At 36.4% G+C, this 21,719-nt stretch overlaps 8 protein-coding genes across 8 annotated transcripts; 6 read left to right on the forward strand and 2 right to left on the reverse strand.

Moving 5' to 3' along the window:
• Window positions 1-1,322: 1,322 nt before the first annotated feature.
• Window positions 1,323-2,621, forward strand: PRCAT00003483001 (RTA1 domain-containing protein; the record flags this gene model as incomplete). The annotated part of the gene is made up of 1 exon (XM_062953416.1): window positions 1,323-2,621. The coding sequence occupies one exon, from the start codon at window positions 1,323-1,325 to the stop codon at window positions 2,619-2,621; it is 1,299 nt and encodes a 432-aa protein (XP_062810221.1).
• Window positions 2,622-3,530: 909 nt separating this feature from the next.
• PRCAT00003484001 (uncharacterized protein) lies at window positions 3,531-4,811 on the reverse strand (the record flags this gene model as incomplete). The annotated part of the gene is made up of 1 exon (XM_062953417.1): window positions 3,531-4,811. The coding sequence occupies one exon, from the start codon at window positions 4,809-4,811 to the stop codon at window positions 3,531-3,533; it is 1,281 nt and encodes a 426-aa protein (XP_062810222.1).
• Window positions 4,812-5,075: 264 nt separating this feature from the next.
• On the forward strand, window positions 5,076-6,503 carry PRCAT00003485001 (uncharacterized protein; the record flags this gene model as incomplete). The annotated part of the gene is made up of 1 exon (XM_062953418.1): window positions 5,076-6,503. One exon carries the CDS (start codon window positions 5,076-5,078, stop codon window positions 6,501-6,503), a length of 1,428 nt encoding a protein of 475 aa, XP_062810223.1.
• A 21-nt stretch (window positions 6,504-6,524) lies between these two features.
• PRCAT00003486001 (uncharacterized protein) lies at window positions 6,525-8,357 on the reverse strand (the record flags this gene model as incomplete). The annotated part of the gene is made up of 1 exon (XM_062953419.1): window positions 6,525-8,357. The coding sequence occupies one exon, from the start codon at window positions 8,355-8,357 to the stop codon at window positions 6,525-6,527; it is 1,833 nt and encodes a 610-aa protein (XP_062810224.1).
• A 2,128-nt stretch (window positions 8,358-10,485) lies between these two features.
• Window positions 10,486-12,267, forward strand: PRCAT00003487001 (uncharacterized protein; the record flags this gene model as incomplete). Its single annotated transcript, XM_062953420.1, has 1 exon — window positions 10,486-12,267. One exon carries the CDS (start codon window positions 10,486-10,488, stop codon window positions 12,265-12,267), a length of 1,782 nt encoding a protein of 593 aa, XP_062810225.1.
• Window positions 12,268-12,780: 513 nt separating this feature from the next.
• Window positions 12,781-12,975, forward strand: PRCAT00003488001 (uncharacterized protein; the record flags this gene model as incomplete). Its single annotated transcript, XM_062953422.1, has 1 exon — window positions 12,781-12,975. One exon carries the CDS (start codon window positions 12,781-12,783, stop codon window positions 12,973-12,975), a length of 195 nt encoding a protein of 64 aa, XP_062810226.1.
• Window positions 12,976-17,867: 4,892 nt separating this feature from the next.
• Window positions 17,868-19,184, forward strand: PRCAT00003489001 (uncharacterized protein; the record flags this gene model as incomplete). Its single annotated transcript, XM_062953423.1, has 1 exon — window positions 17,868-19,184. The coding sequence occupies one exon, from the start codon at window positions 17,868-17,870 to the stop codon at window positions 19,182-19,184; it is 1,317 nt and encodes a 438-aa protein (XP_062810227.1).
• Window positions 19,185-20,078: 894 nt separating this feature from the next.
• Window positions 20,079-21,719, forward strand: PRCAT00003490001 (uncharacterized protein; the record flags this gene model as incomplete). The annotated part of the gene is made up of 1 exon (XM_062953424.1): window positions 20,079-21,719. The coding sequence occupies one exon, from the start codon at window positions 20,079-20,081 to the stop codon at window positions 21,717-21,719; it is 1,641 nt and encodes a 546-aa protein (XP_062810228.1).

Consider the following 21,719-nt stretch of genomic DNA (forward strand, 5'->3'; position numbering starts at 1 on the left):
GTTCAAGAATACCTACTAACTTCTCACAAGAAGTTCTTCATTATAGTTGACATTTTGTTCATACGTCGAAAAACTTTCTCGCAAAAATCAATCAAGATAACTTCCAAGTTGTGAAAAGGACGTCGTGCATAAAGAAGTCATTTTCTTGAAGTAGCGTATCTGTAAGAATAACAGTCAGGAAGATTTGCTAATTCAACTTTAAGACTGCAAAAGTTTGTAGAGGTACTTATAAGTCAATTACTCCAGTAATTCCCCAATCATTAGTCGCAAGTCGAATAATAACAGAGAATCTGTACTTTTAAAAATTTTGACCGCGTTTTTTGTTTCGACTCTATTTTGGGGATTAGGTAGTTCCTGTTTTCTTCCTTTAAGCATCTTTGAGGTTCTTTCATCTTTTTGAACTCCTCTTACCTGTCAATTGGAAAGCTTTTATTAAGAACATTGCCATCCCAATCATTAATTAGGTCTGCAAAAAATTTTTTTCATTAGCTATATGCTCATGAAACTTCGTCCTTAACAAAATTAAATCTTAAAAGCTTCAGTAGCGATTGCCAATTACCGGAGAGTCACACAAGTCGAGAAACGATCGGTGACACATAGCTTTACGTTCCTCTCAATGAATCCTGTATTCAACTCTCTTAGTTTCAAGGCAGTCAGATGTGAGGGTTAAGATAAAGCTTGAACGTAAATAAAGTTCTTATTGGAGACTAATGAAGTAGATCCTTTTTTCGTTTGAATGGGGAAGGCATGTGTATACAAAATGGAAATCTCAAATATCTTCGTAAAGAACATCTTTTAGGCAGGTACGAGATCTGCGTAACCGATGACCTAAAATTTATGTGTAATCACTTTGACACGTGAATTTTTTTCCAAAAATAGTAATACCGAAACTTGTATTGAGGCTTAGAGATCAACTACACAGACACTTGATGAGGGAATAACTGCTGGATATATATAGATAGTAAAGAGAGTAGATAAATGTAGATAAATGGCGCTTAGTCTTTCAGTAGCCTATTAATAGTACTGCCGCCTGGTTTTTTAGGTTGCATGCATCCAGAACGCAAATGCCTCTTCATTTTTGTGATGATCTCCCACTATCTGGCTTCGCCTCCACTAAATTTCATTGAGAAAAAGTATTGCAATAGCGTCGCAATTCCTATGGCAACTTCTCAAGTAACATAGCCGTACGTTGGCATCAAGAAGAGAGTCAAATACCACATGAATGACTGATGGTAGTTGTAGTCTTTCTAAAATTAGCTGGCTCATGATATTTAAATGGTATATCCCAGCTTGATTTCTAGTGACCAATGATTCTGTAAAAAATGGTAACTATCCCTAAATGGACACCGTCTTCCATTCCTGCTTCAACCACTCTTACTTCGGTGGCTACTAGTCACAGCTCCGCTTTGCACAGGTCTTTGACCTCAGCTTTAAAAGCAGCAGCTAAAGAGACAGCCCTGGACAATTTAGCATCGTTATCTCAAGTAATCAGAGGGGCACAAGCTTCGTTGACAGTAATTGATGCAGAAGGAATTTTAGCCACTGCAACAGATGAGTCTGTGAAGAGCAAGGCTACTCACGAAATATTTGGGGCCACTCTCAATTTGAAATCCCTAACTAATGAGGAAAATGTTTTTGGAGGAGCCGTCCATCCTGCAGCTAATATCCTATTTTTAGTTTTATTCTCAGTAATCTGGCTTTACATTGTCTTAATGTTTATAAAATCAAGGTACGTCTGGTTCAATGTCACCTTTTTTTTTGGATATGGACTTGAATTTACTGGTTTCTTAGGGCGGGTTTATGCTGGGCTTGGTAACGAGACGGACAGTGGCTACTATAATATGCAAATAGTATGTTTAACCATTGCACCCGCGTTTATCATGGCAGGAATTTATTTTCTATTTGCTCAAATGGCAGTTGTATATGGACGACAGTATTCTGCGTTGAAACCCATGTGGTATTCATATTTCTTTATTGTCAGCGACGTTGTATCGTTATTGGCTCAAGCAGCTGGTGGTGCCCTCTCTTCAGCAGAAGCTGAAAACCATGAAAATACGGACATTGGAACGTATACTATGATTGGCGGTATAGGTTTCCAAGTGTTGTCGATGTCCATATTTCTCTTATTTTGGATTCATTTCTTTTTCAGAGTAAACTTCAAGAATAATGATAAAAGTAGTACAGGACCACTAAACAAAAGATCAATTTCGTCTTTCACTCGTCTCCTTTTGAATCTTCCCTGTACTAGAGAACATAAGATCAAGCTAGATAGAAAGTATAACCCTCAATTCAAAGAGATAAGACAGGGAAGATTGTTCAATTACTTTCCACTCGCAGTGACCCTTGCGGTGATATTTATTTACATTCGTTCTATTTATAGAGTTGTGGAGTTGGCCCAAGGTTTTAATGGTTACTTAATAACTCATGAGGCATTTTTAATGGTGTTTGATGCGTTGATGATTGTATTTGTAGGACTCATATTCTTTCCTTTCCATCCTTACTGGGCATTCAGTGGAAAAGTTATTAAAGCAAAGGATATCCGCAAGAAACGGGACGAAGGGCCGTCTGAAAAAGCTCAAGTTTTTGATGCTGACTCTGCGAACGCAAAATATGATTTCTAATCAGAAGTAATTAGGCTTCAGATGCTGCGCTTGACGTTCTTAAGCTAAAAGATCGATCTATTTCAAGATTACTCGATTGATTCATGGTATTTTACCCTAAACAGCATCAGCAATCTTTGTGAATTATAAAGACACTTATGTAAGAAAAAAGTTAAGTTATACTTGGCTAGAGATGTATTGTGTTTTTATCGCTAGGTTATACTTTCTGTATTGTCTATGAATTGATAAATATGCTAGAGTTTTATGATGGAAAGGAAGGGTTGATCTAAGATACATCTCTTCATTCTCTAGCATCTTTTATGTATTGGTAGGAAGATTTCTGACTGCTCGCAAATCTCGAGACACATATGAGATAATTTCTAATGCAGTATTGGTGATGATTGATAGAACATGTCAGTGAATGTTTTTCGGGATGAAAATTAGAGATATTTCTCGAGCTTGCCAACTCTTTCCTGTCTGACTATCATTTTAAAATCTTCTTCAATAGAGTTGTAAAAAAAAGTGTAATAAGGATTCTCGAAGTGTTGGTTTACATGAATGACAATCGCGAACCTTATACCTAATAGGAACTATTTTCAGTTTTCCTGGAGTTCTTACTTTTCTCAGTTTGTCGACATTTTTTTTGGAACAATTAAGATCTAGTTCCAGAAATATATCTCTAGCGATAATTTACGATATAGAATATCGTACCGTTGAGCTAATATGAAAGAGCTTAGAATTGCTGTCTCTATTATATTTTCATCAAAGGTGTCAAGATATTCTAAAACTTTGTTTATTACGCGAGTCTATACAGTGTCGGCACCAAAGTTAAAATTTAAACGTGTTCAATTGGTTTCTCGAAGAGCTTCGAGAATCACTAAGGCATAATGTAAAAGTAACTTCCCCAAAGGCTTTGATATATTTGCTTAATTAATCTATTATTAAACTTTTGACAGGCGGAAGGTATCCTAAAGTATCGTAGTCTTTCCCAAAATCAGCGGCCTTTCTTTGAAGGTACCTGTAGTTAAGCCCCGGAGATATTTTTCCAACTATAACAGGAGCTTTGGTTTCTACTCGATCAGGGACTATCAAAGGTCTTCCCAAAATAGCGTCTAAACCCTGAAAGGCAAAAGTTATAGATTCTTTAGAACCAGTTTGTACTCCAGCTTCATCTAATAAGCACATTTTAGTATTTGGAAAGTGGGCTCCTATATATTCAGTGATATTAGGATTATAAGCTCCTCCACCGCATAAATATATTTCGTCAATAAACCCAGGAGAGTACCTAACGTAATCTTTAACAATTGATTGTGCTGTAATTCGCGTCAAAGTTGCCACGATATCGTATTTATTGAGTCCTTTTTTTAAACCTTTTTGTATCAACTCATTAGCTACAGCATCCCCAAATAGTTCTCTACCAGTTGTTTTGGGAAGCTCTTTATGAAAATAAGGCTCATTTAAATACTCTTCGACCATTTCAAGGTCAACTTTTCCTATTCTTCCCCAGGATCCGTCTTTGTCATACTGCATGGTATCATTCGTAAAATACCTTACGGCAGCGTCAATGAATACGTTTCCTGGACCGATATCATAATCAAAACATTTCTCAAGCCCTCCCTTACTTTCAGGAACAATAAAGCAAACATTCGAAATTCCTCCTATATTTTGGCAAGCTCTTAGTTTTGTGGGGTGTATTAATAATAAGCTATCGAAGAAAGCAATCATTGGTGCTCCTTGCCTTCCTACACTCTGTTCTGAAATTCGAAAATCGGATACAACAGTGGATCCCATTTCTTCAGATATATAAGAAGCTTCAGCAAGGGTCAAAACTGACTTACACTGCCCAGGTTTTGGATCTGAAATATACCAAATTGTTTGTCCATGCGACCCAATTATGTCGATAGATTCTTTTAATATGGCATATTTAGTACAAAAATCAGAGGCTGCCTTTGCAAACGCCTTTCCAAGTAAAACGTTCACTTGGGATAATTCTTCGGGCGAGGTTTTGTTCTCTTTAATTAGACTAAGCACATTCAATTTCAATTTTTGAGGCATTTCCATCTCATCGTAATAAAGAACTTTCATGCGTAATGGTGCGTCTGGATGTTGCTGCGAAAATTCACATAGAACAACATCGATCCCATCTATGGATGTACCAGAGTTTAAACCCATAACATTGACATTTAAGGGGTTGATAATACTTTCTACCATTTTTTAAATCAAGATTACGTTTTAATTACTTGAGATGCAGTTGGTTAATTAATTTTAAATTTATATATGATAGCAGGAAGAAAAATGATAAGCACCGGACATATTTTCCGCGGAGGTATTCTCCGTGACACAAAATTTGCGATATTTGTCCAAGAATAATCGATCATGACACTTGCAAATGTCTAAGCTAAAGATCACTGAACATAAATATGCACAAATTTCTCTTTCAAATGTATATTCGGCTATAAAATTAAGACAAAATATATGAAATCGTTTCAACAATCACGAAATAATTTACTCACATTGTTTTCTGGTGCCTGGAGGAAGCCAATAACACAGGTTGTTTTGGTGGGGTGTGTTCTATTCACGCAGCCTGGAATGTTTGATGCCTTATCTGGACTTGGAGCTGGTGGTCAGAGAGCTTCTTCGGTCTCTTTGACTGACCAAGCAAATGCTGCTCTTTATGGTTGTTTTGCTGTCGTCGGGTTTATGGGGGGATCAATTGTGAATACGTTAGGTGCGAGGATAACATTCTTTTTAGGAACTATAGGATATACTATATACGTTGGATCATTATGGTGTCTTGATAGAACAGGGAATACAAATTTTGTTATTGCAGGAGGAGCCTTATGTGGGATATCTGCTGGAATGTTATGGAGCGTTCATGGAATGGTCACAATGTCATATCCTGAAGAAAAAAACAAATCTAAGAGCTTTGCGATTACTTGGAGTCTTTTGTCAGTCGGTGCAACTCTAGGTGGACTAATAACCTTAGTTCAAAATCTTGGGGGAGTAAGTAACTCTGGCGTTTCGACAGGAACGTATGTTGCTTTCGTTATTGTTATGATTATTGGATGTCTATTGTCATTGTTACTCATGAACCCACGATCAATAAGGAGAAGTGATGGAACCAGTTTGGAAAACTTCCATCAATCTAGCTTCATTAAGGAGCTTGTTGATACTGTCAAACTATATAAAGATTGGAAGATGATGCTATTGTTCCCTGCTTTCTTTTCTAGTAATTTCTTTTATTCGTATCAGTTCGGCATTAATGCTTTTTATTTTTCTCTTAGGAGCAGATCGCTAAATTCCATGATATATTGGTTAACGCAAATAGTGGGAAGTGTGGGCATTGGATTACTTCTTGATAGTACAAAGCTTTCAAGAAGGAAAAGAGGCTTAATTGGATTGATCGTCGTTTGTGTATTTGTAATAGCAACATGGATTGGTGGAGCAATATTCCAACGACAATTCACGAGGGAATCAAAATCGCCTAACGTCGACTGGACTAGTCCTCATTTTGGAGGTCCTTTCGTTTTGTATTTTATGTACGGTATCGCAGATGCAATGTGGCAATCTTGGTGCTATTGGATAATGGGGTCCTTGACTAACGAGTCCTACAAACTCGCGCGTTATGCAGGATTCTACAAAGGTACACAATCAGCGGGAAATGCAATTTCGTTTGGACTTGATGCCTTAAAGGTGCCCTTTAACCGTGAGTTAGGAGCTAATTTCGGAATGATGGTCTTTAGCATGCCTTTTATGTTTTTTGTGGCTGGAAAGCTTACAGATACAAACTATGGCCTCGAAGAAGAAGTTATTGTACCAGCTCACGTTCAAGAAAATAACATCGAGAGAAGTTCAGATCAGGAGTTTGAAGTAATACATGAATGTATGCAGTTTAAATCGTGAGACATAAAATTTATTATCAAATTAATTATTTTGTTTATCCCAGATTGTAGATTCTTCCATTTCAATCATAAACTCATCCAATGGGAGATAAAGTTCTTGAATCCACTCACAACCAATAGCATAACGAGAAAGAAGGCTGCTATCGTTTTCGTTTTGAGGAGCAAGAATTGACTTGAATTTGCGTTTGATCACATCATGTACAGCATTCGCCTCGGGCCATGAAGTTCCTATCTCAGATAAGATTGATAAACAATCATTTTGATCCCTTTCATCAAAAGATCCAGTAGAAGATGCAACCGTTAAATAAACAGTAGAAGCAGTCAATGCAAGGTATGTAGTTAAGTTAACTATTTTGTTCAAAGAGTACAACTTTTTATATCGTCGCAATATTTCAAGGATTGATTTTGCGCACTGTCGACATTGGTCTAAAGGGTCAGGTATGTTTTCTATTCTCCAATTTCTCTCACTGAGCTTTATGTATGGGCGAAATAAGAATATTGTTATGGATTGGTACATTCCTTGTAACATCAAAATAGCAGGGTGCGTATTAAACTGTGAATATCTTAGGTAATCTGGGAGCTTAGCCCTCCATAATTCTAATAGTTGATAATGTTCTTCCAATAATAGTCTGTAATTTTTCTTCTTTTCAACATTATCTTCTTCCTTCCTTGATGTATAAAGAGAGAATATTATCAATTCTAAAATATGGTAAAGTTTTAATGTTGCCAACAAGGTATTTTCGGGATAAAATTCTAGTTTTATAACTTCATCAGGAAACTGATTACTACTTTCATAGAAAGGAACCCACTCTAGGGGTTTTTCTTCATGGAAGTCAGGTAGATTTATCGACACATCACACATACGAATGGCTGGCGGTCGTCCTAAATACGAGCTCCAACCTTGATCAAAAAGATAGCACCCCCAAAATGTCGTATTTCGAACCTTTACCTCTTCCTCCGAAATATAGCCTAGCTCTGCCAACTTTGCAGCGTCGTGATGTATTCCTAAGTCAATTGCAATTCTTACTGCCATCCCCGAATGGACCCAACCAATACTGTTACAACCTATTCCCGATTCTTTACTTGCCAACAATAATAAGCCTTGCACGGTTGTAAGAGAGCTATTTTCGAGCTCTCTATGGAGCATTTTCAACGCTTTTTTATGAAAGAAATAGCCGGTCGTTCGGGCATCGAGAGGATCTGATCGAAGTTCGGGCCTACTAGATAGATGACAAGCGTGTGACAAAATTGCATTCAAGAGGAAATCTGAATAAAACATCCCACCAGTCTTCATATCTCTTAAAAATAATTGCATGTCGAATACGTTATAGTAAACGTGTTGCCAACAAAAATATAACTGCAACAATTCCGAAACAATATAGTCAGGCACAAAATGCGATATGTCCAAGGTATATATATCCGAATTAGAGCTCAAAGATAATTTCTGAGAAATAATAGTGTCGTTTTGAATAATTTTTGGGATATTGGATGTTTCTCCATAAAAGTGAATTTTGCCTTGATTATCAACTTTGAGTAAATCTCCTTCAAATTCAATATCAGTTGAGCCGATCGCTTTATCTCCATACAATAAGGATTCGGAATATCTCTTATCATTTTGTAATTTTTTAATGGTTAGGTCAGCTCTTACACCACCTTCAGATATTAAATTTATAACATGTTGTAACCTTGAAATATGACTCGACATCAAGTCGAAATGAGACTGGGACCTTCTCCTCTTATCGCCTACTTTATTATATGTACAAATCACTTTCCGCAAACGACACTGAGTGCAAGCTGGTTTTACACTATCGCACTTACATTTTCTCCTCCGACAAGGATCGCAGGCGATAGACATTCTAGTTTCATATCTAGTCATTTATTAGTTAATATTTTTCTAAACTCCTGAAAAAGACTATGTGTTTCCTGCACAATAGATTATATATACTTATATCAGAAGTTGAGACTCAGCTAGCTTGCTGTTCTACCAGAATAAGCCAGGTAGTTTGAACAACGAGAGAAATAGTAAATATTTTATTAATAACAGTTGCTTCAACCATTTCAAAGCAGCTGAGCATAATTATGTCTTATAGGCTTACTACCGATTAATTGAAGGAGATAAAAATATTAAGCAAGTGTACAACGAAGGAAGTTTTGGCTACTAATTGACTAGCCAATTCGTAACCAACGGATTTAAATTCCCAAAAATCCTCAATACCACGATTTTAGGTAACTAATTGTAACAGCGCAAAGCAATTACAAAGAGGTATAGAGAAAGTGTATTCATGTATATTTATAATAAATGTCGGAATTTTAATCTTTGCGTCAATAAAGAAGCAATTCATCATTGCTAACAAACCGTATCTGTCGAATAGAGACACTGCAAGAAATTCTTTGTAGGACATTGAACGTTCAAGGGGTATTTTGACAAAGTTCGAAAAGCCGGCTTAGCAACCTAGAGTTCCCTCAACAGATAATTGAATTGTATGAAGTTATAGTAGGCATTAAAACAAATACCCTACGTCAGTTTAAATCTCAAGGACTTCTCCCGACTTTCGGCTTGCAAAGTTTCCTATTGAAGTGGCGCCATGGCCCTTGACTGATATGATATAGCTTTGTCCATTTTTCGCCCTCGAGATACCATTTAGTCACAAAATGCCGAGAGGAAAAACTCAAGTTTTTCCTCTCTTAATAGTATCGATCGTATTAAGCCCCTTTTACCTATTATATCATTCAAGGTTCACTATTTACTCTCCAAAAATTTGGCTCCTGTGGCGGGCACAGTTTTCAATAGTTGCACTCTTTCTGGACATATGGGGTTTTTATACTATATTTGAAACTAAAATAGTCATGTCCTGTAATGTTGCCCTGCTGCTAGTAAAGACCCCATAAACTTTGCCGAAAAATTCGTTCCAAAAAATATCCGGAGTCTCGGCTAGAGTCACCTTCGCAAAAATAGGGGCATATAATGTTTACATTTAACAATCACAATACAGCGAAAGATCACAGATGCATAATTATTGTTAAAAGTACGACTCGGTTTCATAGAGTCAAGCTGCAGTCATTCTGCTATAGAAAGTTCTAGCCAAAAGATATTTCAACAGGATAAAAAAGAAAAACCTGTGAGCACAGAGAAATCAGAATAAACGAGCTCTCGTCACCTATCACTGTTTATCAGTTAATTTTTTTATACACTGTTCTCGACCAAAAATCTACTTTTACACATATCTATCATGGTATGCCCTTTCAATTTATGGCTTTAATCTAGCTTGATAGCGAGAGATATCTGTGAAATCGTAATCTTAATTGTAATGGCTAAAGGGCATTCTGAAAATGATGCGCCCAAGAATTTATGATCTATGGCTTATCATAATAATACATCATAAATAGACTTTAACTTCTGAGGGGCTCTCAATAAATGCCCCACTTGTTAGTAGGTTGCAGTCATTCGATTTTCAAATTCTGTCAAAGCTACGTAAGGTACAATTCTTTTCACTTTTACTAATTTTATATTTTTTATGACATTAACTATCAAAAAAGCTTGGCGGCATAAGCAATGACTCCGAGAAACAGAGTCTAAAAGATAAAAACTGTACCAAATTAGAGTGATATGAACTGACGAATTTAGATACATAGATACTATTCGGGTCGAATTTGTGCTACTCGGGAAAGTGGCTTAGTTTAGATGCTTAATTTGGACATCTAAAATGCACAGATGTAATATGCATACTCTAATCTAAAAATCTTTGTTAGGTTTCAATTCTTTAGGCTGCATAGCCCATTTCCTCGTTCAATCTCAAAAGACCCAGGAAAGATCTTCGGAGACATTTACGATTTTGCAGAATTATATAAATATCCTCAAGATTCATATAGCACCAAGTCACAATAGTCTTTGAGAAAGAAGGTGATTGCAAAGCCAAGCAGAAGCAGATCGAACCAAGACATACGTGCCAGCAGAACATCTACTCAAACCAAGTTGTTTCATTATGTACTTCGGTAACTTCAGTTTGAGCTCATTCACTACTACCGTTTTGACGTCTAGTGTATTGTCAAAACATTTTACGAGCTCTTCGAACGCCAAAATCAGCGATCTATCAAATGCGAATGAGCTCAAAACCTTAAAATTCCATCAACCACTGGGTATTGTTGAATTAACATCATCTAGTTATGATGTAGCTGATACTAAAGCTGCGGTTGGTACCACTAGAACTTCACTTCCAGGTGCTAATGTGTTTCCAACCCTTGATTTGGGAGCTTCGACTGGTAATCCCACTGTTGGTTCGCTTACTGTCAAATTGGGAGCCCCGGATGGTAACACTATTGTTGGTTTACGTACTGTTGAATTAGGAGCACCGATGACCACCGCGCAAGGATCACCTCAACTTGAATATTGCCCGTATTTTGAAGCATGGTGTAAACCTAGTACATATGAGACAACTGTGACAGCTTACACTGAACGCAATGGTGAAGAGTGCGCGTTGACAACTTATACAAGTATAGTCACGAGCTCTCCAGGTTACACTCCAGTCGCTGCATATTATAACGCAACAGGAGTGTCATCAGGAATGGCCACTAGCAGTTCATTCCCATCAAATATTAATACCCCACAAAAAAACTTCAACTTGGTGAAAGATGTAAGCGATGTTTCAAAGAATAAAAAATTAACTGCCGTCCAAGGAGATAGCCAAATTGCTAGGGGGTATTTTAGTTCAAACGATGAACAAAAAAATGTGACATGCTTGTCTACTTGGGGGACCATTGATGATGGAAGTGGATTATTCGGAACATCAGTGTTACAGATGTTTGTTTCCAATTCGACTTTCAATGGTGAGAATCGCGTACTCCAAACTTACAATAATTCAATAAGCGGTTATATTAGCAACCCAGGAATGCTTTATTACATGGCTACTGCCATGAGGCTCACTCACTTGGCTGTTTCTGACTGGGACTGGAAAAAGCCACATCAACATTATTCCTGTAGCTATACACCTGAAAATTATGAACAGCCATCGAGAGAAACCATGAGAATGTTCGGAATGAAGCAGTACACTACTTCCAGAGTAAAATGTTCCTATACTATCGGTTGCGAAACAGCAGATGTAACCTTCGGTTTAATTTCGTTACAGAGGGGTGGCACCGCCGAGAACGTTGAAGGATCTTTAATTGTTCTTAACCCCGATAATCTTCAGGAAGCCTCTGATTATTTGATACAAGAGTGGGTAAAAACATCTTCCTTTAACGTAGACCTATCGAGTTTATTGTTCGATACGTATTTTGTTGATGCATACATAGAAACCCAAGAGGGAGACCTTTGGTCATATGAGACCAACGATAGAATGGATAATTTCTTCAAATTGATAAAAGAGGATCTCACTTCACTTTCTCAAGGCATCGCATTATATCCCAAGCAGGCATCCCATTTGTGTCTCTTGTCCTCAGTTGGAGCAGATGCTGGTGCTATAGGTGATGCTCTGACTAGCAGTGGGGTGATAACAGCCTTTTTTTACAACCAGGTTATAGATGGATATTCCAACTGTAAGTACTCGCCATGCAAATTAAGTAACGGTCAACCTGCTGCTTATTACTTGCTCGAAGAATATTATCAAGAAATATTGAGAATTTTCGAGTCTGTTGCGGATATACTTCAATGGCTAGTTGAAGGCGCATCTTCTATAATAGAGGGAAATCCCGTTTCATTTGTAATGACTGTGTTGGAAGCTTATAAGTTTATAGAGGAGAGTATTGAGGACCCTGATGAGCATTGGTGATTCAATTAGCTCGCTTAATTTTCATCTTGTTGCGTTTATAGTAGATGTGATACTTTAGTAGGTACGATTTCTGACACTTCAAGAAAAAGTCACGGTTCACAATAGAACAAAATAAACTGTATACAAAAGCAAATTAGTCAGTGGCCCTATTCTCACTGAAGTAGCTTTCACACAGAAGCAACCACGAAAGGAGTTGTCATAGCAGAAGCCAAGCGAACAAAGCAAGACTACTATGAAAGAAAAAGATCAACATGATAATCTTCAATTATTTTACATCGTCGTCAATTTAAGAGAACGTAGATATCCTCCAAAATTGTGCCAGCAAAGGATACGACAAGTGATTAGGGTACCTAGCAGTGTGATCAATGCATTACTAAAAATGAAAAATTTTCTAAAAGTACGTTATTACCTGTTCTGGGAAACAAAGGTTGCCAGATTCTCAGGACTATAAGTTCGGAGAACTATTTCGAGCTATATTACTCTGAAAAGAATTGAGTATCCGAAATCTCAGGTATGAAACATGTTAGATTTCCTCAATGGAAGCATGAAATAGCTTTGAGTAAAAATCAAACAAGCAATATCCGCAAGATAAGACTATTGAAAAAGGAAACGACGACTTCAACTATTATTAGAGTAGAAAAATTAAATTCCAGTAATAAAGGACAAATGGAGCTCAACCAAGATAGTCACGTTTTCAGTAATTTGTGACACTGACGCAGAAACAATATGGTCGAAATCAATAATGAGATTTGATTAAATATATAATCTTTCTCTCTTCACAAGTAAACCAGTTAAATAACTTAAATACATCAATTCAGGTTGCTTTGAATACTATGTTGATACATTATAAGTTTGTAGTTAGTATTCTTTAAAATTACGTTCGAGTGAGACGCGTACATCGAGGCTTAGAAACTGCACCTCTTAATCGGATACTTAGCTGCACAAATCTGATGATTTGCAATAATAACCGATTTTTCAACAATTGAAGAAACCACCCACTACGTAGATCATATTGCAAGGAAACTATGCAAAGCATGACAATACTTTGAACAATTGTTAGTAATATGTGCTTCTCGGTGGGGTTCTTTTTCATTGCTACGGCAATTAAAAAGACTTACCGAGTAATTTTCTACTGATTGAGGATAGCGAGATCACAGAATTGCTATTTATGCTGGTGGCACTGTGAATTCTATAACAATATGAATTTCGTAATCTCAATTGAAGTCTAATTTTCTCATTAGGAGACTTCGCATGAAACTTAAGTTTGATTACGTCATTCTAAGAACATGGAGAAACGACTCCGCGCGCTATCTTTTACAGAAATCCGTATGCAGAACACTGTACTGTTAGCATCTTCTATAAAAGCTGACTATGAATCTGATTATTTCATATTTTTGCACTATCATTGTAGCAAACAAGAATTTTTCAACATGAGAATATCCAAGTTTATTTCAAGCTCCTTTCTTTTCAGGTTTTATTCTTGGTGAGATCGATCTCAAAGTAGTACAAAGTACAATACCAGGTGGATGTACTGGTAGTTCATGTTCAATTCCAGTAACAGATGTGCATGTTAACGGAAATGAATGTGTAGGCACCTGAAGTAATGGATCTGGTGACATCACTCTATTCGATGAGGACCACCCTTTAACGCTCAAAAAAGATGGACGCCCTGCTAATGGCTATTCCTTTTACTTCCTGTCAAGTATGTTTTGCATAAGCAATGAAGACGCAGTAACACATTGTTGCGAGACAGGTGGTCATTGTCTGGGTATTCCAGGTATCAGCGTGCCAGTAGTAGGAACTATTAACCCACCAAATGATGGATATGGCTGCTCGATTGACAGCGATTTGTAAACATCATCTTCTTCTCTTATAGCTAGTAAAATTAGCGAGTTGATAATCAAATTTATATGTCGAGATTGTCAAAAAAAAAAAGGACCAACGTAAAATACCTTGATATCCAGTATTCAAGCTACTTTGAAAAAAAATGTCAATTAATTTCGAGTTCAAAAACAACTTTACCGCTTTCAAACCTGTAGATTCAATGCCCTAGTCATATCAATAAATCTCTGAAACATTAAGCTATTTCTTAAATGTTTATAACTGGTCGGGGCTAACATATAATAAAATCCAGACCTACTACTTTAAATTTTGGCCATAAAAATTGGGAAAATTGAATAAAATTCAACGTGGCGATAATAGTGGAACAAGAATACAATTATTGCAGAAAGTCTCTAGTTGGAGCTCAAGATGAGAACATTGCTTTTTCTACTTTTTCCAAGTGTAAAGAGATACAAGTACAATATAGGAATTTTTCGAACCGCTTTCAGATTTGAACCGCCCTTTTAACTGAAATAAAGCTTCTCCCATCTTATTCAGAGTTTCTTTTTAATTAAATATGTATTGGAACAGTATAATCAGCCAATGTGTTTCAGGAAAATGTCTCGTGATCGAAATTTGGTTCATCGTAATACGGGGTACAAGCATCAGATTGAATGGAGAATTTAGATAAGTCAGTGAAAACACTGTGAGAGTATCTAAATAATCAGCAATCAATTATTTTTAGTATAAAATACTCTCTTTTCAGAAATGGGCTCTTTGCTCTTTCATAATAATTTATGAGCAAAAAACTGATCACGATCGTACGAAACATATAGCTACAGTGCAATAAACGATCCATAAGTTCAGGATTAGATCCTCAGTCTATGTTTTTTGACGGGTTTTTATTGCTATTCAAGCATACCATTTACTTGTTGCTTTAATGTAAAAAATTTGTATAAAACCCCATATCTTCAATTTGTTTCTTCCTTATAAAAGAATTTGAATCCTTATAAGCCTTTGAATCTTGTTGCTTAGGACTTAAACACATAAATCAAAAATATTAATGATTTCTGGAATGATGGAATATAATTTCAAACATTTCTTTTTTGAATAAATTCTCAGTCCTTAACCTAGCAAATTGAAACTAAATTCCTCCTACAAGGGAGGACTTAAATTTGCTCGTACTTCAATCAATACACATTTGATTGGTTGAAAGTTTTCACAACTCAATATGAGTATCCTTGCCTTCTGGGTTACATATTTTACATATTTGAATAACCTACAATCTTCATCTGCTTTTCTTAAGCTGAGGTATCACGAAGATACATATACTGTATCTACTGGACGTAATGTATGTTGCAATTTTCATGACTTATTGAAATATGAATACGACTATTATTCAGTTAAATAAGTTGATGCGAAACGTTGAAAGATACTATCGTGCCATTAAATTATATTTAAGGATAGAGAAACTGATATGATAGGAAAAAGCATGCCTACCAGAACTTTTCAATTGACTTTTCTTGAGCCATTAATGAAACTAAAGTTGATAACAAAAATAATCTGAGACAGGGCCTACGTAAAAGTATGTGGAAGTATAACATTAAAATTCTCTGGGAAAGCCGTAACTGCAATAAGCACTACAGTGTTGATACTATTGATCATAAATTTAGTGAAACCGGTCAAAGTAGACGAACTCTGGCCGCAATACATGTACTATCCTTCGGATGTTATCTACGAGAACATCGCTAGTACTCGAATAGGTAAGTAGCTGAGACTGATATACCTTTTTCTATTTTAAAGATTAGTTCATTCAACTTGAACATCTTTAAATGATATTGAAGTCTTTCTCTACTCATTTCCATTCTTCTCATGGTCTGTAAGCTTTTTGAATTAGCAGTAATCATTCCTTCACAGTAAAGGTCAACTATTCTAGTATTGGGTGTATAGTTTTCTTTGAAATTGTAAACAGATTATAACAGCCAAACCAGTAACTTTATGTATATTTAATCCTAACTCCTTGTCAAATATATAATCATAAACGTTATAATTGATTGGATCTGCGTGTTTCCTAGGGATTACTTTATTGAAGAAAGGTTCTCTAAAATCATATGCGAATTGTCTTTCATATCCAGATTCATATTCTTAAGGAGAATACTTTGGCTCAGAATTGATTAGACCGACTTTAAACCCATTTCCATAAGATTCCAAAATTTCACCAGTAGTAATCAATCCAAGAGCATCCATTCCTTCCTACGTGAAGATCTTTACTATGAAAGTATCTATCAAGATCTTGATATAGAAATTATTGAGATAAGACTAGAGAAACATCAAAAAAGTACGAATAAAGAGGTGTGTGTGTGGGAAAGGGGGATGGAGGAGGGGGTGCGAGGAGGAGTAAGTAAGTAGGAATCAAATATTCCCTTGCCTCCTCTTTTGACACCCTCCCCCAAGACACCAAGGATGTTAGTATAATAAAATCACGTGGTTATAATATAATGCAATATTATTGGTCCATAAATGATATTATATATTAAATAGATTCTACATACTAAAAAGTCTCTTGATACCGTTCTTGCCACCAAGCCGCCGGATACTTAGCCACCTGATCTCTCGTCCCCAAAATGTTAGCGAAGGTAACCAATCTTGCCACCAAGTTTCCAATCCACTAGATACTTAGCCAGCAGAGCTTGCGATTTGATTTAGTAAACATTCAAAGATATCGCTTGAAGGTGAAATACAATAAAACAAAAGCTTGAAAAAACGAACATCGCTTGAAATAATTATCGTCAGAAGAAATTAAAATGTGATGGAGAAAAGCCTTCTTGCGACGCATGCAACAACAAAGGCATGGGATGAGTATTTTCAGAAGTAGACGTCTATAACAACTCTTGTGGGCGCAAATGAAAAGTGCTCGTGTATCCAATTCGGGAGGTTCTGGAATTTTTTTGCCTCGATTGGATGGTAAGGATGTGCGGGTCTTTAAAGGTATTGACAGATAAGTTCGAACGATTTCTGATAAATGCCTTTTTATTGAATGACGTTTTGTTGAGTGCAGAACACTACGCTTATTTTACATCATTTGGCCAATCACGTGTACATTGCAGAAAGATGACAAACGTGAACCACAAAACACGCATTTCACAGTAGAAAGGGACAGTAGAGTTACATTACCTAGAGATGAGAAAGTTCCCGCAACATTTCTTAAGGTCAGCCCACAAAACAGCCATACTGCTTCTATTTTCGAAGACCACATTTTCAGACGCTAGATTCCTTTAATATTCAATCAGTACAATACCCTACTAGACATGCCACCAGAGTGACTACCACAAATACAGCCAAAAGCTTCTTACCAATATTATGTAGTTTATCTGATTCTTCATCTGATCTTTCATATCGTTTTTCATCCGATTTCATATTTTACATATATGTTTCACTTTGCGAAACTGGTTATTATTTTTCTTCCACTATATATTACTCTTTTATGGAGTGAAATAGGTAGTGTGTTTGAGGAATTCTTTGGGAACATCCAAAATAAGTAAAAGCCTAATTAAGAAGTACTGCACAAATTCGGTTGACCAAAACGGATATTGGATGATTTCGATAAAGTGGCATTTCTTCATTTCCACTATTGAACGCCAAGTTTCGATTTTACTAATCTGACTGCAAACTAGAAAGAAAAATAAAAAAAAGATAAAAACCACACATTAGCAATAAATATTATTTCTGCGAACGAGCAAGAGATTTCTAAGAAACGGACCACATACTACTTTAAACAAATGCCTGCAAATGTTGAGATTGACTTTTTAAAGGGCCACCATAGTATTGACCTACTTCCTACAGATAAGCTCTCTAAAGCCTATAACGAAGTTTTGAAGAAAGATTACAAAGAGTATGAAGCAGATCATTTAAATGTGCACCCACTTACTTATGGTACCAATACTGGGAACCTAGATGTTAGAGAATCCATTGCTAGATGGATGGAAGTCTGTTACAGCACAATTAATATTGATCCTGACACAATAAATTTAACAGGAGGAGCATCATATGGCTGTAGTAATATTCTTAATTCAGTAACTGACACAAAAATGATCACTCGAAGAGCATATCTAGTAACGCCGACGTATTTTTTAATCAATGCAGTATTTTTGGATGCAGGCTTTCAAGACAAGATTACTTCAATTAAAGAAACACCGAATGGTGAAGATTATGAAATCGACTTGAAAGCATTACAGAAATCATTAGAATTTTATGATCAAGGAGAGGAAGATGCCACTGCTGATAAAGAAATCAACATCTGCTTTGATCCCTGTACTAGAACTGATCGAAAATTTTACAGGTACGTTATTTACATGGTTCCTACATACTCAAATCCAGGAGGGATATCTTATTCGATCAAAACAAGAACAAGATTGATTGAGTTGGCAAGGAAACATGATATGCTTATTATTTCTGACGATGTGTATGATATCTTGAACTATAACGACTTTAATACGATCAAAAAGCTTCCTTATTTAGATCGTGACACCAAACCTTCGTGGTCGCAATATGGCAACACCATTTCAAACGCAACATTCTCCAAGATAGTTGCACCAGGGTTGAGGGTGGGCTGGCAAGAAACAGCTACGCCCTTATTGGCTCAACAATTGGCGAAGTCAGGAGCAAATATGTCAGGTGGAACACCAGGACAATTATCCACATTAATCATTAGAAGTTTGATAGAGAGCAAAGATCTCGACACTATTGTTGAAAGGTACAAGAGTGTTTTCAAAAAGAGGTGCTTGAAACTTCTTTACTGCATTAAAACTTATTTGCCAAAATGTTGTAAGATATATGGTGGACATGGGGGATTCTTCGTTTGGGTTAAGATAGACTCTGACATAGATCACCGCGAAATAGTAGCAATTTTGAAAGATAAATATAATATCTTACTAGGGCTGGGTGATCTATTCGAAGTAGTGGGAGACGAGAAAGGATGGGGGAAGAGTTTTGTAAGATTGTCCCTCAGCTTTCTAAATGAAGACCAAATTGAGTTTGGTATCAAAAAATGGGGAGCCCTTTTAAAAGAAAGACACCGGCACTTATTTGAAAATTAGTTCTCATATTCTCGAAGAAACTATCAAAGCCTAGCCTGGTTCTATGATAGGAGAAATAGAAAACCTTATAGTGCAAAAAAATGCTTTACAATATCCGGTTGTGTTAGATACACTTAGTATTACTGTTCATTTTAGATTGAGCTATACTGTACTATCTTTTTGAAATACTTGAGTAACCTAGTAATGAAACAAATATCGTTATAACCAAAGTTTTTTCTTCTTAGCTTCTTCTTAGCCCCATATAAAAGTTGTATTCACTTTTCTTACTTTTAAATCATGATACCTGCAGAGAATGACATTTGCCTTGATTATGGTGTGACAGAATATAATTTAGTTCTCACTTTCCATTATTGTTTCAATCGTAAAATTAGACGCATTTACAAATTTGAAAAAGTATAGTTTTGATAATAGGCTCGATAACACTTCTTGAAAATCAAAGAATTTCAAGTCCGGCGCTTATATCAGATCAAACCACACATAAGGATCTCAAGGATTCGCACCAGATTAATCATAGGCAAGCAATGATTGGTCTTGATACTATCCTTAGTTGGCGAGTTTTTAGCGTAACTTTTAACTATTCCCTCGCCTATAACCTTCTTATCTACTTGTTTGTTTGAAAGATTAAGGGCCTATCCGCACACCTTAAATTTAACGGTTATCTATGGTATATTATATGCAGTGCTAATACTGTGCGGCCACTAAAACTGCGGGCCGCAAAAAAGAAATATTTGGTGCCTTTATCGGGAATTTCTAAAAAGGAAATATTCGTATTAGGTTTTTATTCTATGAGATAAAGTATGTTGTGTGATGCAATTAATTTCACTCAATCTGAATATATAGACTATGAAATTAGCTTTAAATGTTTTCCTTTAAACCATTAATCAATGAATCAAAATGATTGAAAAGTCCGAAAAGATAGGGATTGCTGTTGACACCCAGAATTCGGGCGAAATTGAGGTTGAAAGCTCTCAGCCATCAATTCATAGAAGTTTAGAGATTAGACACATTCAGTTGATTGCAATAGGAGGACTGATTGGTACTGCTTTGTTCATATCTATCGGCTCTGGCCTCATTAAGGGTGGTCCCTTGGGCTTATTCTTGGCGTATACAATTTGGACAATAGTGATTTTGTTCTTATGTTCTTCAGTCGGAGAAATGGTATCTTATCTTCCAATTTCTTCGCCATTTATCACTATGGCGGGTCGTTGCGTAGACGAATCTCTTGAATTTTGTGCTGGCTGGAATTACTACATTATGTTGTCTTTATATATTCCTTTCGAAATTACCGCTGTTAATGGACAAATTCACTTTTGGAGAGATGATTATTCTCCTGCGATTCCTTTGTGTGTGCAAATCGTGTTGTATGTCGCTATCAACATTTTTGCGGTCCGGTATTACGGTGAATCAGAATTCTGGTTATCCTTAGGAAAGTTGATCTTAGCCGTTGGTTTAATCTTCTTTACATTTATTACTATGATTGGAGGAAATCCTCAGCATGACGTATATGGGTTTCGAAATTGGAATGCTAAAGGGGGTCCAATCGCAGAGTATCTAGGCACTGGAAGTACAGGGAGATTCCAGGGTTTTTTGGCTGCTTTAATTCAAGCTGCTTTTACGATTGTGGGTCCAGAATACATTTCAATGGTAGCAGGTGAAGCAAAGGACCCCAGAAAGTCTATTCCTACGGCTTTTAGAACTGTTATGTACAGATTGGTAATATTTTTCATTCTCGGATCTTTGAGTGTTAGTATAATTATTGCATACAATAATCCAACTTTCCTAGAAATGAACGGTACAGCCTCAAATGCAGCTGCTTCTCCTTACGTTGTTGCTATGAAAAATATGGGAATCAAAGTATTACCTGATATCGTAAATATTTTGATTATAACTTCCTCCTTCTCCGCAGGTAATTCTCAAGTTTTCTGCACATCTAGGGTTCTTCACTCTCTCTCGAGAAGAGGATTCGCTCCAAGAGTTTGTGGAATATGTACAAGGAAGGGTGTTCCTATTGTCGGAGTTGGCATTGCAATGTGTTTTGCTCTATTATCATTGCTTCAATTGGGTTCTACTAGTGCAACAGTGCTTAATTACATTGTTAGTTTATGTACCGGGTCACAAGTCCTTAATTATGTTTTCATGTCATTTACATACTTTGGGTTCTACAGAGCATGCAAGGCCCAAGGTATTGACAGAAAAGATTTTAGCTATACCTCCTGGTGCCAGCCATATTCTTCCATCATTATATGTGTTTTGCTAATTTTGATGGTGGCAGCTGTCGGATATTCCGTCTTCTTACCAGGTCAATGGGAGGTGGATAATTTTTTGTTTTCATATATTATGGTTTTTATAAATATTTTTGGTTTTGTTTCTTGGAAATTGATCAAAAGGACTAAATTGGTTAAGCCAGAAGAAGCTGACTTGAAATCTGGCCTAGAAGAAATCGAAAGTCACGAATATGATCTCTACTATGATGAGGGAGAGAAGATCGATTTCCCTAAAAAATGGCATCAAAAAATCCTTAGTTGGCTATTTTAG

This window comes from Priceomyces carsonii (genome assembly GCF_900007245.1).
Source record: "Priceomyces carsonii strain CBS4050 genome assembly, scaffold: Debaryomyces_carsonii_scaffold_4, whole genome shotgun sequence".
NCBI classification, from domain to species: Eukaryota; Fungi; Ascomycota; class Pichiomycetes; order Serinales; family Debaryomycetaceae; genus Priceomyces; species Priceomyces carsonii.